The sequence below is a fragment of the Rhamphochromis longiceps genome, linkage group LG23, assembly GCF_057381845.1.
Source record: "Rhamphochromis longiceps isolate RC_006_pf linkage group LG23, R_longiceps_female_GT1.1, whole genome shotgun sequence".
In the NCBI taxonomy this organism is placed as follows: domain Eukaryota; kingdom Metazoa; phylum Chordata; class Actinopteri; order Cichliformes; family Cichlidae; genus Rhamphochromis; species Rhamphochromis longiceps.
The window spans coordinates 12086300-12102645 of NC_140578.1; the positions used below are offsets into that span (position 1 = coordinate 12086300).

General features: G+C 39.8%; 1 protein-coding gene across 5 annotated transcripts in view; it reads left to right on the forward strand.

The window, feature by feature from the left end:
- Window positions 1-14208: 14208 nt before the first annotated feature.
- Window positions 14209-16346, forward strand: part of celf5a (cugbp, Elav-like family member 5a) — a 188284-nt gene continuing 186146 nt past the window's right edge. For 3 of the 5 annotated variants that reach the window (XM_085398401.1, XM_085398399.1, XM_085398402.1), the window contains exon 1: window positions 14234-14653. In XM_085398401.1, the coding sequence (XP_085254527.1) occupies window positions 14296-14653 (358 nt within the window). In that variant the 5' untranslated portion in view covers window positions 14234-14295. Of the gene's footprint in view, window positions 14654-16346 lie in introns of all 5 variants that reach the window. The other 2 variants (XM_085398403.1, XM_085398400.1) reach the window with 2 other exon arrangements.

Here is a 16346-nt window from a genome sequence, read left to right on the forward strand (position 1 = left end):
ATAAGAGCTGGCACATGAGAACATAAAGGGAGCATGCCAAATAACTAAAGAAGCAACTAATAATTAGAAAAACAAAGCAACCACAGACATCAGAGCCTGAGTAGGTAGAAGAACAGGCTTTTATGAAGCTATAGCAACAGTGCACAAGCCTTTAAAACACAGCCAAGTCAGTGTGCTGCCTTTGATGAGTAAGATAAACTAGCACAAAGTCAGAGACTTTCAGGGAGCAGTCTATTGGGATTTCATAAAAGACATATTACATAATCATCATTGCTTTGTTATCTGAATAAGGATGGTTCCAAAGGGCAAAAACACTAATTAACCTACAAGTTGATACAGAAAAAAATCCAACGCAGAATAAGTAGTGTACAGTAGAAAACAATTAAAGTAGGGCCTCCCTGCGTCTGCAGTTTCATATCGGCATCAGCATCCTCAGAGAGTAACAGATGAATCAAATCCTCTGACTAAACCTTCATGTATGTCTTTCATTCCTGCTGTCTGAAATAACCCAAGCAAGCATTTGAGTATCGTTTTCAGTTTAACTGTAGTTACCCAGTCTGTGTCATCAGAGGGCTTTTGGTCGGCCCCAAAGCTCGATTTTCAGCCAGCAGATTAGAGTACGAGTTTCCTGCAGTTTACTTTTGTTTTCACTTATGCTTGTAATGTGTTAGGAAAAGATCATGATTTGACAACGTAAACCCTGTGTCTAACCTTGCATGATGAATGAACTGCCAAATACTTATGAGTTTATGACATTTCACAGAGCACTGTTAATTCCCCATTTGAATTCTCCACTCTTCTTTTGTTTCCCATTCCAGGAAATCTGAAAAAAAGGGGGTCAGGAGACAACATATTCCTAATTGAGAGCCACAGGGAAAAATATGGTAATGAGTCTGTGAATAACACAGTTACTGAGATATATAGACCAAGAAGACCAAATGCCAATCATTACTGTAAATGCCAGGCTGACAGGAACTGTCACACTGACCTCCCAAGTGAGAAGCATAATTAGAGATAAACATCCAGGAAAAAAAATTTCAGTTTCCCTGAAAAAAGATCACATACTGGAAGAATATGCATGATTGAGCTGTTATACAGTACCCTGGCTCGCAGATGTGAAATGTGAGGCAGGAGCTGTTTGATTCATTCCCTGATTCCTCATGTCTGGAATTCAAAGCATCCTTTGGCAAAATTCCTTACCCCAGAATGACTCTGATGCACCAACCTACCTATGTGTATGACCAATGGTAGATGAGGTTCTGTTTAAATGTGTGTTAACAGATGTATTCGGCACTTTGAATGTCAGAAACTGAAACTAGAGTACTTCTAAGAAGTTGAGCTACAGCAAATCTTCTGCAGCAGAGCTTCTCCAGCAAGAAGTCGTTAAGGTACAGAAAACTACATAGAAAACAAATTCAATTCATTTTTAACCTGCTGCTTAACATTTCTTAAAAAACAATATTTGATATGAATGTGATTACCATACTATGGCATATTTAAGTTTAATTTCAGGTGGTGGTTAGCAGTGTCACCTGACAGTAAGAAGGTCCTGGGTTTGAATGTTTGCATGTTCTTCCCATGTCTCTTTCAGTTCTCTCCGGGTACACCTCCCACAGTCCAAAGACATCCAGTTAGTGGGATTAGAATAATTGCTCATTCTAAATTGACCACGGGTGTGAATGTGAACATGAACAGTTGCCCTATCACAGCTGGAATAGGTTCCACCTCCCCCACTCCCCGGCCCTGAATTGGATGAGCAGAAGCTCCATCACCTCCGAGTGTGGCCCTCGTGCCCAAAACCGAGTGGTGCACAATGAACTTAAATTTACATGTTGAGCTGAAAGACAAATGTCTGTACTCATTCTGCACACCTCACCCACCTGTGTGATATCGTGGATACACATCCAGAGTCATGTAATAACTCAAAATCCCACACATTCCCACACTGAATATTTCTGACATAAAATGTGGAATTACTGAATGACCTTGCTTTGTCACTCATAAGCCTTCTCATACAGGCTCAAAATGAAGGAGTTATATTCATAGTAAATGGAAAAACCTCTGTAAACAGCAGTACTTTCCACATAATTCTTTTCCATGTGTGCATGAGTGACTGCGATTTCCAGTTTGGAGAATTTTATGCATTTTCTTACTGGCATTGGGTTGTGTTGGTAAAACCATCAAATGAAGAGGAAGCAAGAGTAAAAATCACTAAAAAAGTATAGAAAAAAATAAGCCATTTAAACATTAAAAAAGATATTTTTCATCATTTTCAAGCATTGAGGAGGAATTCATTCAAGCTGATAAAAGAAACAGCTGAACTTGGTGACAGGGAGCTCCTACAGCTGTATGGCTTTCCAGATAACAGCCAGGTAAACATGTTTTGGCTGGGGTATTATTTTTCAGTATTCTTTGGATCGACACAAACACGCTGTCAAATAAAAATCTGTTATTTCTGGTAGACGTGTGCCAGTGTTGTTGTTGGTGCTTTTAATTTGCCCCTGCAGGGTCTTGAGCTGTGCACATCCAAAACACTGTGGTGCTTCTACTTGGAATATTTTCTATTGTTCCTTCTTAAAACTTAACAGGATCATGAAGTAGGAATTTACCCTTATTAAGTTTCCCTTTGAAGCACAGTTTACTGTGAGATTGATGTAATAATTTAGTACATACAGAAGTAAAGGGGATATTGTTTGCTCATTGACTTTTGTGTAAATGTGAAATTAATGCTTTTTGTTTTCAAAGCCATCCTCATACATACGTGACTGTGCCTGGGGTCAGGAGTTTCATCTTTTGTGCTATTCTTTCAAGCTGTATTTGTGATGCCAGTTATATATCCTTTTATTGTTTGTTTTAACTGTCTCATGTTTTTATTGACTGTGAAGCACTATGGTCAACACTGTTGTTTGAATATGTGCTATATAAATAAATTTTGATTTGATTTGATTTGAAATGTGTCTCTGTTAATATACCTCAGTCATATATCAGCAAAGTTAGAAAAAGTTTACTTAAGCACAGAGAGCTCCAGCACAACACCAGATAAAAACAGATCATTGCTAAATGCTACCTCACTGTAGCTGTTTTACAAAGCGTGCTTTGACTTTTGTTAAATTTCCTTTCATGTCAGTGCTGCTCTGAAAACACTCACATCATAGGAGGATTTGTCTGGATTGCAATATTCTTTCACTATAAAGAAGACATTTTTATAAAGAGAAAAATTGTTAATGATGGTTAACTTTCAACACAGCAGCAGCACTTTAGGGCATGTTCCAACTTGTCTGCATTTTTTCTGGCTGCTCCCATTTCCTCCTACAAGCTTAAGAGATGCAGGTCTGAAATGTAAAACACAAAATTACTCATGGGTATGAAAAATGGGAGTAAATGGAATTGCCTGTGAGGACAGTTTGTCCCAATGCCTGCTAATATACACTCAGATAAGCTCCATGACCCTGAGCTGGATAAATCTGAATAAAAGATGGCTGGACAGAAAAAACTCTTTGATGTTCCTATAATATTCCTAAAGACCTTAAACATCAAGATTAACTAAACCGGAGGATATTTTTGTATAAAAACACAAAAGTGGTCAACAGTCCAACAGCGGTCAACCACAATTTTAATCTTTATAGTCATATTTACTCACTGCAAATCAGTGCAGCTCAACCTGTTCCGATTGAGATTTTTTGAAAATAAAAATGTAGGAAATGTGTTTAAGACTCAGTTATTTGGAGTTAAGTTTAGGAGCCAAACAACCTGAGCTTCCCAGAAATGTTATTTTTTTTATTATTATTATTTTTTTACCTTATGTGGTTCAGTGGTCTGTGTGGCTGATTTATTTATGCTCAGACAGTCTGATCAGACTTGTGAATTGGGAAGAGACTGGAAACATGGTCAGCGGGTCCAGCAGAGAGGTCTGAGTGCGGGTCACCATCAGGGGGCCCCACAGTGGTTCAGCAAAAATAAGGTCTTGATGTTAAGAGTTATTGCATTTCTTTTGTCCTTCTTGATCTCATTTGCACTTAAAAGAAATTAATGTTTTTCCCTATTTCTTAAGTTCTGCATAACATTCTTAAGAGTTGCCAGCCATCATGAGAAATCTATATTTTCCTCTGTTCCCAGTATTTTTTTCCCCTATTACAATATGAAAAGCCTTCACGGGGTTAAAGGAACCACACCCACTCACAGTGACACAACAACACCCTCCACGTCACTTATTTCCCTTCATTGGGGAAGTTCTTGATAAGTGTTCCTCATATTTTGCCTTCTCAATGTGAAAAACAGTTTACTTAATGGAAAAAACACTGGAAACATATTTTAATGTTGTATAGCTTAATACAAGATGATCCATCAACGTTCTAAAGATAAAAAGACTTCTCAAATACACAACATATCATGTGTCTGCAGCAATAAAGTCCATATTTCTGTTTGGTGATGATGTGTATTGCTTTCTTGGTAAATGAGGAAATCACAAGCTCAATAAAACACAGTGTATCCTGAAATAATTAACTTGCAGTAAAAGTAGCTTCATCTTGTGTCATAGCAAACAACGGACGCGTGTGCGTGAGCAGAGAGGGCTGCCGAACAAAGAGAAAATAAGAGACAATGCTCCGATGCGATCCTTTTCAGCTCTTGTTGTTTTCTCCCTTTTAGTAAGGTCAAAGGCACTCGACACGTCTAACACAAAATCTACCCCACTGTTCACCACAGAGTGAGGTCACACAGGCTGAACACTTCAGCTGCTAAATTTCCAGGGACTCTGTCTGTAAATGCAGATTCATTTTAACATTTTGATAATCTTCTGCTTCCATTATCAATAACAACAATGCTGTTCTTTATTGGCATCAATGTATATTTCAGCCAAGTTGTGTTAACATCTTTTTAATTAAAGGTAGCGTTAAACACCTGACCTTATGTTCACTAAACTAAATCTATATCTTTGTACAAATGAATACACTTTTCCCATTTTACTATTTTTCAAGATATATTACTAGTTGTTTTATTAAACTAATGAAACACATAATGCAGCTTTATTAAGTAATTCAAAGTATCACATATTTATACTTGAAGAGGACTTCAGTATCATTCCTCCAAAGCTCTGGAAATTTCTGTTTTCCAACTCAAAGCAGAGCTGCTTTAATTCTACTTTAATTATGTGTCAATCATCAAGGAATATAGTGTCGAGCATTGTTGAACAATGTGACTGAACAAAGACACTAAAAGCTGAAAAGCCATACAGTCAGTTAATGAGTTTTTGGGTCACTTTTTTTTAAAACCTGTCTCTCTGAAACCTAAACGGCTTTCAGTTGCTCTGAAGCAGCCTTTTATCAGTTTGGACAAACCTAACAGCACAAAAACAGCTGTAAAAGTTATAAAAATGAAACAACATTAACTTCTATTATCCGTCCACGTAGTAGCACATTTTTAGTAGTCCGAAGAAACCTTTGTAGTAGCTTAGTTCACTTTGAGAGTGTTGCAGAATCTTTTCAAACATGTCTTATTATTTTTAATGTTGTTAGCTAGGCCTACCAAGAAATTGAAACTGACTGACTCGAAGCCCTCAACATTGGCTCGGCAGTTACAGTATATTCCTCAAAATATGTTGCGTAGTAGGGGAGACCAGAGATAGTTGTAATGTGGGTCAGTTGTAACACAATTTCTCCAATCAGGGTCAAATGATGTGATTCATCCTGTACATGCCCAATTCAGTTCTTCTATCACATGTGAAAAATCAGCACATTTTGTCAAACACAGACAATTTAAGAAGAAAAAAAGTAATTTGTATGCTAAAAAGTAAGTTTTTTTTTAAAACTTTATTTCAATTTTTAATAGCATTTTCTGCTCTGCAGTTAAACTCATCAAACTTAAATTATGTTATTTGTATGTCTATGGGGATAAATTCTGTGTATGTCTTTAATGCTAATATTTTAGCCGTTGGCTGTAATCTTAGCTAGTTCATGGCTATAGGAGTCTGGGTCAGTTGTAACAGCAACAGTCTGGGTTAGGTGTAACAATAATGCAAATGTTACAACTTAGGGCTGTATGATATGACCAAAATCTCATATCCCGATATAAGAATTCTATCGTCCGATAACGATATAAATCACAAAAATGTAACATTTTCTGTAAATTCTGTGAATCTCGTGCAGCTCGTCTTGCGGGAAGTGTTTCCTGCTGCATGTCATGTAGCTGGAGTCGAGTGAAACTATACATTTTTAGACATAAGTTGTAACAGCCACCGTTTTCTTTGTGAGTGTTTATTACACGGTGTGCTGCGGGGAAAAGCCTGTTCTTACGGAGCCCAGCAGGGGACATGGGAGAAAAAAAAATTAAGACGGACTTTTGCGAGATCTCGCAAAACTATCTCGGGATCTCGCAAAACAAACACGGGATCTCGCAAAAGTTTTAGCCGCATTAGCTCGAAGCTAACGGGAGGTCAAGACCTACTACAGCCGGGAGGAACACTGCTTTCCCGGCACATCGTGCCTCGACCTCCCGGTCGGCTTCGAGCCGGCGTCCGAAGAATGCGGCTAAAAGTTTTGCGAGATCCCGAGTTTGTTTTGCGAGATCCCGAGATAGTTTTGCGAGATCTCGCAAAAGTCTGTCTTAATTTTTTTTTCTCCCATGTCCCCTGCGGGGCTCCGTACTAACGTTTGAGTCTAAGGTTAATTTTTTAGCACCTGGCAGCTCTTTTTTACTTCTCATCCGTAAATAATCTGCTCTTTCACGTGATTCAGTTTATTTTGAAAAGTCTAAACAGGATCTTGAGCTTTATTGTGAAAGGTTTATGTGGAACATAAACAAGCGGACATGCGATGGTGTGACCGTCATTGTTGCTAACCACAAGCATAAAAACAGGCGCTTGTCCGTCTGTAGTGTGGTTATATTAAATATAAGAGAAAGAGAGAACTTTAAGAAATTTATATAGCCACTACAGTGACCATCAAAACGATGAAAAAATATTGCCGTAAACCGTTTATTTTGCGACACCACGAAACAAACGGTAGCGTAAAATGAAACGATAGACGCTTTTATATCGTCATCCGGTATATATTGTTATATCGAACAGCCCTATTACAACTTACCGCACTATTACTTTAACTTATATTAAACAAGTTGGGGCAATGACATCAGAGAAAGGTTCACTGGTCTTAGTACATGTGGTTAATGCCATTGGCAACACAATTTCTCCACTGTTTGTGTTCCCACGCATACATAATACAGGCCACTTTGTCAGAGATGGACCAGTAGGAAGTAGTGGTAGTGGAAATAAATCAGGATGGGTGCAAGAAACAGATTTCCTCATCTTTCTGAAGCACTTTGCAAACCACACCAAGGTAAGCCATGAAAAAAGTAATGGAATTGTGATGCTGTTGCACAACTACATTTTTTCAGCTTCATTGTTATGTTCAAAAGTTGGTGCAAGAGTTGTAGGTTACAATGCCCACTGAGCCAATGAGGCCAAAATCAAGGAAGACCAACCTAAATTAATGAAATATTCAGTTGCAGAAAATTCCATAATTTGTCTTTTTTGGGGGGTTGGAATATGGTTCAAAAGCTAGATTTCTGCATTCTGTCACACACACACAGCTACATAAATGGCTCTAAGTGCATTCATGTGTTGAATAAAAAAGATTACATGTTAATGTTTTGTCAGTACCCTTATTTCATTGTGTTACATTTCATAGTGTGGGATATGTTACAACTAACCCAGACTATGGGGTTAATTGTAACATTTCACCATACCATGCAATGAGTAATTGCGCTGCAGAGAAAATAGCTGCACTATTTGATAGCAGAGACATGTAAATACTTTGCATTCCATTTTGAATCCACTACCTTAAAAGAGCTCCACTTTACAGACAGAAATGTCAAAAATGTTACAACTATCCCCGGTCTCCCCTACTGTTACCAAATAGAAGCTCCCTGACATAAAAGTTGTGCAAAAGCCTCCGCACGGACTGTGCCAAAGCAGAGAAGTAATCAGCTAACGAAGGACGCCAAAATACAGAGCCAGCTACTAAGATTTGCTTTTTTGGCTTTCCTAACACAGCTTTAGGGGAAGTATCAATAATTTATCATAGGTTAGTCATTATTTAGACATGGGTGTCCTCAAATGACTGGGATCAGAGGGGAGCATGAAGTGGACCACGACTGCCACCTTGTGGTTATAATGTGCAAGTATAAACTGGGACTAGAGTCGGTGATCATTTGTTACATGTCATTTTATTTTGGTGGAAATTCCCTTGAAATAATGCCCTATAAATGAGTATAAAGAAAATTTGTCAACTTCTTTTAAATCACAATGACCAACTTTTATAAGGATTTATAAAATGTTGTTTATAGTGTCTGTAATTTCTACTGTTCTGGTACAGATTTGTATTTTCTTTTTTTAAAAAGGGTGTTTGGAAACACTTTCATACATAAACCTTGGTGCACCATTTTACCTGTTTCAATATTGCAATGATTTACTTGTAACATTGCAGGGATTTTCTCTTTCCAGGCAAATATACTTATCATATACACACACATAGGAAGGGCAGATCTGCTTGCAAAATGGGCAGTTCTGCATACAAATAAAATGGTCACCGCTGACCCGAGGTTGTGGAAAAGCAGCTTGAACACCATGTAATCTGCTGATCTAATGATGTTTTTCTAGCGATAATTGTATCAATACTAAAACAGCAGCAGTCCAGGCAATCTTGAAATTGAGGTAGCTGTTGAGGCTACTCAGATCACAGCAGTGACTCAGATTAGGAGACATGATTGCTCTGCAGGCTGACTATTTCTCTCCTCTGCAACAAAACTGCAGTCACAGTGGGTGACAGGATTCTCCGGGAAGCAATTTTGGGTGATAAAATTAATCTACAATATGTCAAAATTATTTTCAATGATTGTCCCTTCTCTTATCCGTCAACACATATAATGCACAGCAAGAGACTGGTGCAGGAGAAAACAGTCTGCTTCACTTCCTCCATGGACAAAGTACAAGCAGTTCCTCCAATTCAGCTGGAGGAAACCACAAACTGGATCTGTTTAGTGCCAAAATGAACTGCTACCAACCAACCAGAGTAAAAACACGGAAAGTAAGCAGGGACAATTAGAATGAAATATAAATAAAAACACCCCCTGGGTGCAGTTTAAATCTGAGGTCCCCTTAAAAATTATATTGCTCATTCTACAGAGAGTTAAGGGAGGTTGATGTAATTATTATTTAGACAGCTAGTTACTGTAAGCACGGCTCCAAGAGGCATCTCATTTCCTTCTTTTTCCTAATGATTACACTCCTGGCCTTTCTTAACTGGAAATGAAAAAAGGAAATTGGTGTGTACTCTTCGGCTGCTTTTTAAATTGGCTCTGTTGGATAATTATGTATGCTCACCGAGATTGTAGAATTCATGTGCAAGTCTTTACTATTTTGTCATTTCGGGTTGTGGAGTTTTATTAGAGCAAACAGATGTAGTGAAGTAGCACTTATCTCTACTTTAGATCTTAAAAAATATATCACTGTTTCAATTATTTACACATTTAAGCTTATTTTCCTGATCTTGTTTGACACACAGTCAGAACGGTGCCGCAGTAGTTAGGCCTGTCCCCTCGCAGTGAGGAAATACTTGCTGGCTTCGACCTTGTGGCTGGCTAAAGCCTTTTTGGTGGAAAGTTTACATGTTCTCCCTGTGGGTGCGTGGCTGTTCTCCAGTTCCCTCCTGACGTCCACTAACATGCATGTTAGGTTGCATTTCTAAATTTGTGTGGTATTTCTCTCTGTGTTAGTTGGATGTGAGAACTCCACCTTCGCCCAGTGTCTGCAAAAATATCCCAGTGTAAACCTGGTAAGATGAACAGTAAAGTAAGTGAATGGATGGCTATTTGACACAGATGACCCTTTTAATGATTGCAACAGAACCAAAACCACAAAAACAAAAAAAAAATTCTAAAATGTCCTTCTTTGTTGGAATAACTGGTTAATATCAAACAGCTCTAAGCTACTTTCATTCCAGGGATCTAAGGCTTGTAAAGAAAGGTGCATCACCCCAGCTCCGCAGTTCAACCAGCTCTTATCACATCTCATCAGCCTGTTAAGTCACTGGTCCATAAAACTGTCTCAAGTGTGATACACCATCATCACATCACACCCTAATTTTCTCGAAAAACATCTTACAGCTGAACAAGCGTGCTTTGCAATGCATAACCAGAATGCAACGATGAATTAGGCACCGGGGGACACATCTTACTCTTGCCGCTTACCCACAACTGCAATCACCAAGCCAGCCCGAGCAGAGAGGAGCTGTCTCTTGACAGCAAAGTGTTGCGCACTTTGTGATGTCAAGTTCCTAATTCGCTCACCAACATCAACTCATAACAAGACAGCATGCAGCGTTTTAAAGTGCGCTTTCACATGGACGGTGTTTGCTTATTATGCAAGCGAGTTAGTCAATCTGGAGAACAATGCTGAATTTGGATAATTGGGTGGCGTGTGTGTTTATGAGTGTAGGAGTATGTCTGTCTTGACTGTACGTCTACAAGAGCTCGCAGAATGCAAAATGACTCCCAGAGCTGCCTTTGTCTCCCTCGGGCCTCAAAGACTTCCCAAGCTGAACAGCTCAAGCTAGGCTGCCTCCCTCTCAAGGTCCAGACTGGTTAACAAGCAGCAAAATAAAAGCCAGCAAGTTAAATTGTATGTAACTTTTTAGTTTGCACAAATAGTGTGACCTTTATTGATTTCTTGTCTCTGCCGTCAGCCTGGTAAAACACTAATGGCATTGGTCAATAAAAAACCATGAAGTGGAAGTTCTCAATACCCCTCCCCCTGCGCTGACCATATCCCTAAAAATAGCCACTCAGCCTCCCTCAGAGGCCACTGAGCCCGAGCCATGACAGCTCACTACCCTTATTCAATATGAGCTGTACTGTGTCCCTGTTTGTTTCCCCACTGCAGATGTAAGCGGGCTGACACGCTGAGTCATATGCCAAACACATCTACTTCGATTCCTGTCCCTGCCAACTCCCATTCAGATGGCCAGAGAACCCTGCCTCTTTTAATCAATAAATTAATAACACTATGAGTGGAGCATAAAATAAGACTTTGACTGTGGTGCGCAAATTGAAAACAAACAGCAGCTTCAGCAACTCTAACTTACATGGTGTTCTGGGACCTACTGCTTCAAAGAGTAACATTCATTTTTCAAAATGCCTTGTGTCTATGTAGTCACCACCCGCCGTTTTATTGACTGGTATGTGTCAATGTGTACCCCTGCCAGCTTACGTCTTTCTCTCTATACTTGCGCTTATTGAACTTTGCAAAAATAAATTATACGAGCAGAATTCAATAAAGTTGAAATGACCTCCACTTCTCTCCCAGAGAAAACAGCCGTCTTCTCTTTGTAGCCCATGTTTTTTCTCCAAACTTCTCAACGCTGAACTTTGTTGACCAGTCTGTTTCTGCTGCACGTTAGGCCCTTCGGAAGTGAGACTCGCCTAGCTTTTCAGGTGCGCCGCGGAATTCAAAACAACAGGGGCTGCTGAAGGCGGTTCACTTACACAGTGATGCAGATATTCAGAAGTTAAAGTTCTGGGAGAGCACCCCTGTGGTGCCGTTCCTCCACGGTGAGAGAAGCAGCAGCAGCAACAGCCAGCAGTATCGATTCACCTCGCAGCCTTGAGCCTGCTGTCACAGACAGTATATCACTTCATTTAACCCACTGTTAAATAGGCTGTAATTAGAAATCTGTCCTGCAGATGTGTTTTATTTAAAGGATGGTTTGTGGCTAAGTTGCAAAACTACCTACTCTGTTTTGCATTAGTTTTGTTGCTGGCGTTCTTTTGTTCAGCGTTTCATTTTCACGAAGGATTTGAGTGCTATTGACAGAGTCTGCAAAGAGAAAGCAAATGATGCAAATAAATCCCCTCTTGGGGGATTAGTCTGCATGCTATTTGAAAAAAATATGGTAAGTCTCTTAATTGTAGTTAATGCTTGTTGGTCTCTCGACTCAATCTGATGACAATAAACTGTTTTTACAGCCAGCATTTTAACTTTGAAAAGCACAGGTGAAGTAAAATCCTTTAAGTTTCCATGTAAGCCGTGACAACAAGCCCGGCTGCACACAGATCACAGATTTTGTATCAACAGTTTTGTTGTATATGTGCAATGACAATAAAGAGCTATTCTATTCTATATCAACAAGCTGATATTATTGCTCTGTATGTTGATCCAACAAAAAGCTCTTTGCCTAGTTTCCTTGTGGTTACTATTCTTTCAAAGATTAATCATAAAATTCTGTCTTTTGGATGTTGTATTATGAATTCGTTGTGGTGAGGAAGAACAAGAAGTTCAATGCTCACTTATTTGTCTACAGTAGTTGATATTTTGTCATTTTATTTGCTGAAAATTGGCTATTGAAGAAGAGGGTCTGTATCTTTCCACGCTCTCTCTACAATACTCGCATGCTCATTAAAACTGTACATGCAACTTACAATGAAAGCGTTGAAAGTGTTATTGATCCCTGCATTCATTCCTCCTCTCAGCACCGGCTGTAAAGTGATCTCTTTCAGAGCAAGTAAATGAAGGGGGGAAAAAATCCACAGTCTTTGCTCAGTGCAGAAATCCTTTTTCAGCTCAGAGACCTAATATTAAGATTCGGGAACCCAAATTAGCCAAATGAAATGGCAATCTTCTAAAGGTACATTTTAATTAGAACAAAAGTTCTGCTGAGCTTTTCTGTGCTGTGATAACTTTGTAGGCACAGAAACAGAAAAATGGAATGTCTTACTAAAAAGCCAATCTTTGATTATTTGATTTAAGAACAACCTTTGGATACTGTTACAGTGCCATTAATTCAAATACATGGTAATGGCCTGCACCATAGCACTGTTTAACCTTCAGCTGTTTTAATTTAGAGAAAAAAGAAATAAATGTGTTCTTTACCCCTCCTGATGGTCCTTTAAAGACAAAACAGTGTTGTGGACACCAGAGGGTTCATTCATTGTTTACACACTGAGAGATTGACAGCTGGCTTCCACATTTAAAATTTTAAAATGTGATCAAACTTTAAGAGAAGACATTTTATAAATTACAGCTAGAAATATGCGAGCGTAAATAGTCGGGCTATTCTGCTGCAGACTTGCATACTGGGGCGCTTAAACAGAACAGAGCTGTCATTATTGTAATTGCTAACACCTGTGTTTTCCCCACTGTGAATGTCAGCTGTGGGAAATAATCTCTTGAGTAATTTTCTTTGTGCTGCTACTTTCACTAAAGTAAAGGTTTTGCCTTCAGTCTTGACAGTGATTGAAAACAAAACAAAAGCAAATCCATCTTTAATGTTTTCATTTTTTTTTTGTTCTGTTTTTTTTTTTTTTTTTTGCCAAAATGTCTTTCCTGAGTTGAGCTGAACCCAGCTACGTGGGGCCACAAGAGAGTAGGGAACATGTGGAAGAGAGCCTCGACAGGTGGAGGTATGCTCTGGAGAGAAAAGGAATTTAACTGAGTAGAAGCAAGACTGACTACACGTGTGGATATATGAGGGAGACTGGTGGAAAGGTGGATTATTGATAGTCAAGGTGGAGGAGTGTAAATACTTGGGGTCAGCCATCCAAAGTGACAGACAGTGGACAAGAGAGGTGAAGAAGAGAGTGCAGGCAGGGCGAGATTTGTGACAGAAGCATAGCAGCAAAGAAAGGGAAGGTTTGCAAGATGATAGTGAGACCTGCTGTAATTTATGGAGGAGGCAGAGCTAAAAATGTTAAGATTTTCAGTGGGAGGAACCAGAATGGACAAAATTAGAAATTAGTACATCAGAGGGACAGATCACGGTGAGCTGTTTGGAGACAAAGTGAGAAAGAAAAGGGTGAGACGGTTTGCACATGTGGAGAGGAAGGATTTTGGACAGTGGATGTTGAATATGGATCTTCCAGGCAGGAGGAAAAGATGGAAAATATGAAAACCTCAGAGAAGGTTCGTGGATGTAGTGAGGGAGGACATGCAGAGGGTTGATGTGACAGAGGAGAATGATGGGATAGGGAACATAGGCAGATGATCCGCTGTGGCGACCCCTAAAGGAAGCAGCCGAAAGAAGTCTTTTTTGAGTTCGAGTACATCATAAACACCACTGGGTGTCGCTCTATAGTGTCTCATATCGCTTCTGCGCGCTTATTTCACCAATATCAACCCCCTCTTCCTCGCTGTGTGTGCGTGTGTGTTGTGTGTCGGATAGAAAGTCAGCCTGGTTTCCAGCTGAGTGCTTGCTCTCTCACAGTGTGTGTGTGTGTTGTCATTATTATCCACTCTGCTCCCAGCTCAGAATGGCCAGATTCACTCAGACTGAAACAAGAAGGCAGCACCATCCACAGCAGCCCCAGCCCTCTCACTCCAGCCTGGTTTTCACCGGACCGGGGGCACCACCGACCCAACAACCACTACTACTTATCCCACATCAGCACCAGTACCCTCAGATCACATTTCCGAAACCCATGAACGGGTCAGAACCCATTTCAATTCATCCGGAGAGCGGCAACATGAAAGACCAAGATGCCATTAAACTGTTTATCGGGCAGATACCGCGGAACTTGGAAGAAAAAGACCTGAAACCCCTGTTTGAACAGTTTGGGAAAATCCACGAACTGACAGTTCTCAAGGACCGATACACCGGCATGCACAAAGGTAATGTGTCGCCCCTCGAATGGCTGAGAGGCCCATATGAAGCTTAATATCTGCTTATTAGTATCTGTACGTACTGAACTGATTTGTAGTGAAATGCGGATTTTTGTCACTTTTATTTTCATGTTTAATCGGGCTTAATCGCTCAGCTGTCAATCCCCCAAATAATCTGTATCGTTATGCTCATCACTGCTCATATTTCTGTATAACATTCATGAGGTTTGGCATTTTGCTCCAGTTGCTTTTTTTGTGCGTAAGGCAAGTTTTTAGCTTTTTAGTAATTATCAGATTGGTTTGACGCGCTTTTGTATTTCTATCTCTAAATTTCAGTATTTATTATGACCACAAAAAGAAAGATTTGCACATATTTTGAGTGTTTTGAACACGAGGAAAAATTCTTCATTTTATTGCCTTTGAGTGTTTCCTTAACACGCTCCTAAGTGGGGCAGAGGCGCTCGGAAAGGATGCATTTTTCAACAGCCTCCTCTTGCCAGTCCCATCTTTTGCGGAGGGGCGGCATCATTTATTCATCCATATGCTTTCTTTAACATCTCCCCATGTGCAAATAGAGCGGGCTGGGTGCAAACGCGACACGGCGAAATCAGTTCAATTCTACAACGTCTCCAAAGGGCGCACGAACTGTCACAAGATGACGGACGTCGCCACGGAGAGTGGGCAGTGATGCTTCTGCTGAAATGGAAGCAGAGGGTGTAAATCCACTCAGGTCACTATACATACACTGACAACTTCCATCTTCCATAATGAAGTTGGCTAGCAAGAATATAGATCACTGCCTGGGTGGGAAAAGCATTTCACGATACAGCCCCCCCTCATACCCCGCACCCCCCATCCCCTAGATTCAAGCAGTGCAGACGTCATCATTGTCATCGTCATGACCCGTGAACCCTCACCCAACCTTTAATTTAGACCTGAAGTGCATAACCCCAGAGCTGCACTGGCTGATCAGTGACATTCAGGCTTTGACTATAAGCACTGTGATCACTGTTAGTTTCATTGTAACGGTCAGGCCAGTGCACTGTCCACAAAGTTTGCAACATCTTATTCATATAACGACAAAAGGGCAATTGCATACTTAATGCATTTGGAGAACATTTATGGTGATTTCATTGCTGACACATAGAAGTCACAAACAAAAGCATGCAATGGCCTCGACTATCATTTAGTCAAATCCACAGTTATAAAAAACCCTTTTCTTTGTTTTTTTCCACACGTGGATTCTTCATTTCGCAGAGCAGATGCAGATGTGTGAAGGATGTAAGCACAGGAGATAAGCCTTTTATTACAGTGACATTTAGAAAAGACAAATGATAATGTATGACAGTAAACATTACAAACCCTGTCGTGTCATGCATCAAGTCACCATCGCAAGATATTAAATTTGTTTCTGCTACAAAGGTCGTCCCCATCTCCTTCAGAATAATTAATACAAGTCTTTGTGAGGGTTTCAAACCAGGATACAGTTACAGTATATAATAATAATAATAATGTTTGCCACATATTTTATGACGGTCGTAAAGTTGATGTTATTGTTGTGGAAGTCATTTCTTCAGTATTGCACTGATCTGGTTTGCTTTGGATGTGTGTGTTTTTGTGCTTGTGTTCATGCATATACTAAAATGTCATTTCACCCATGTTACAGTGATGGCAGTATTTTGGGTCCTGAATGATGTCACCT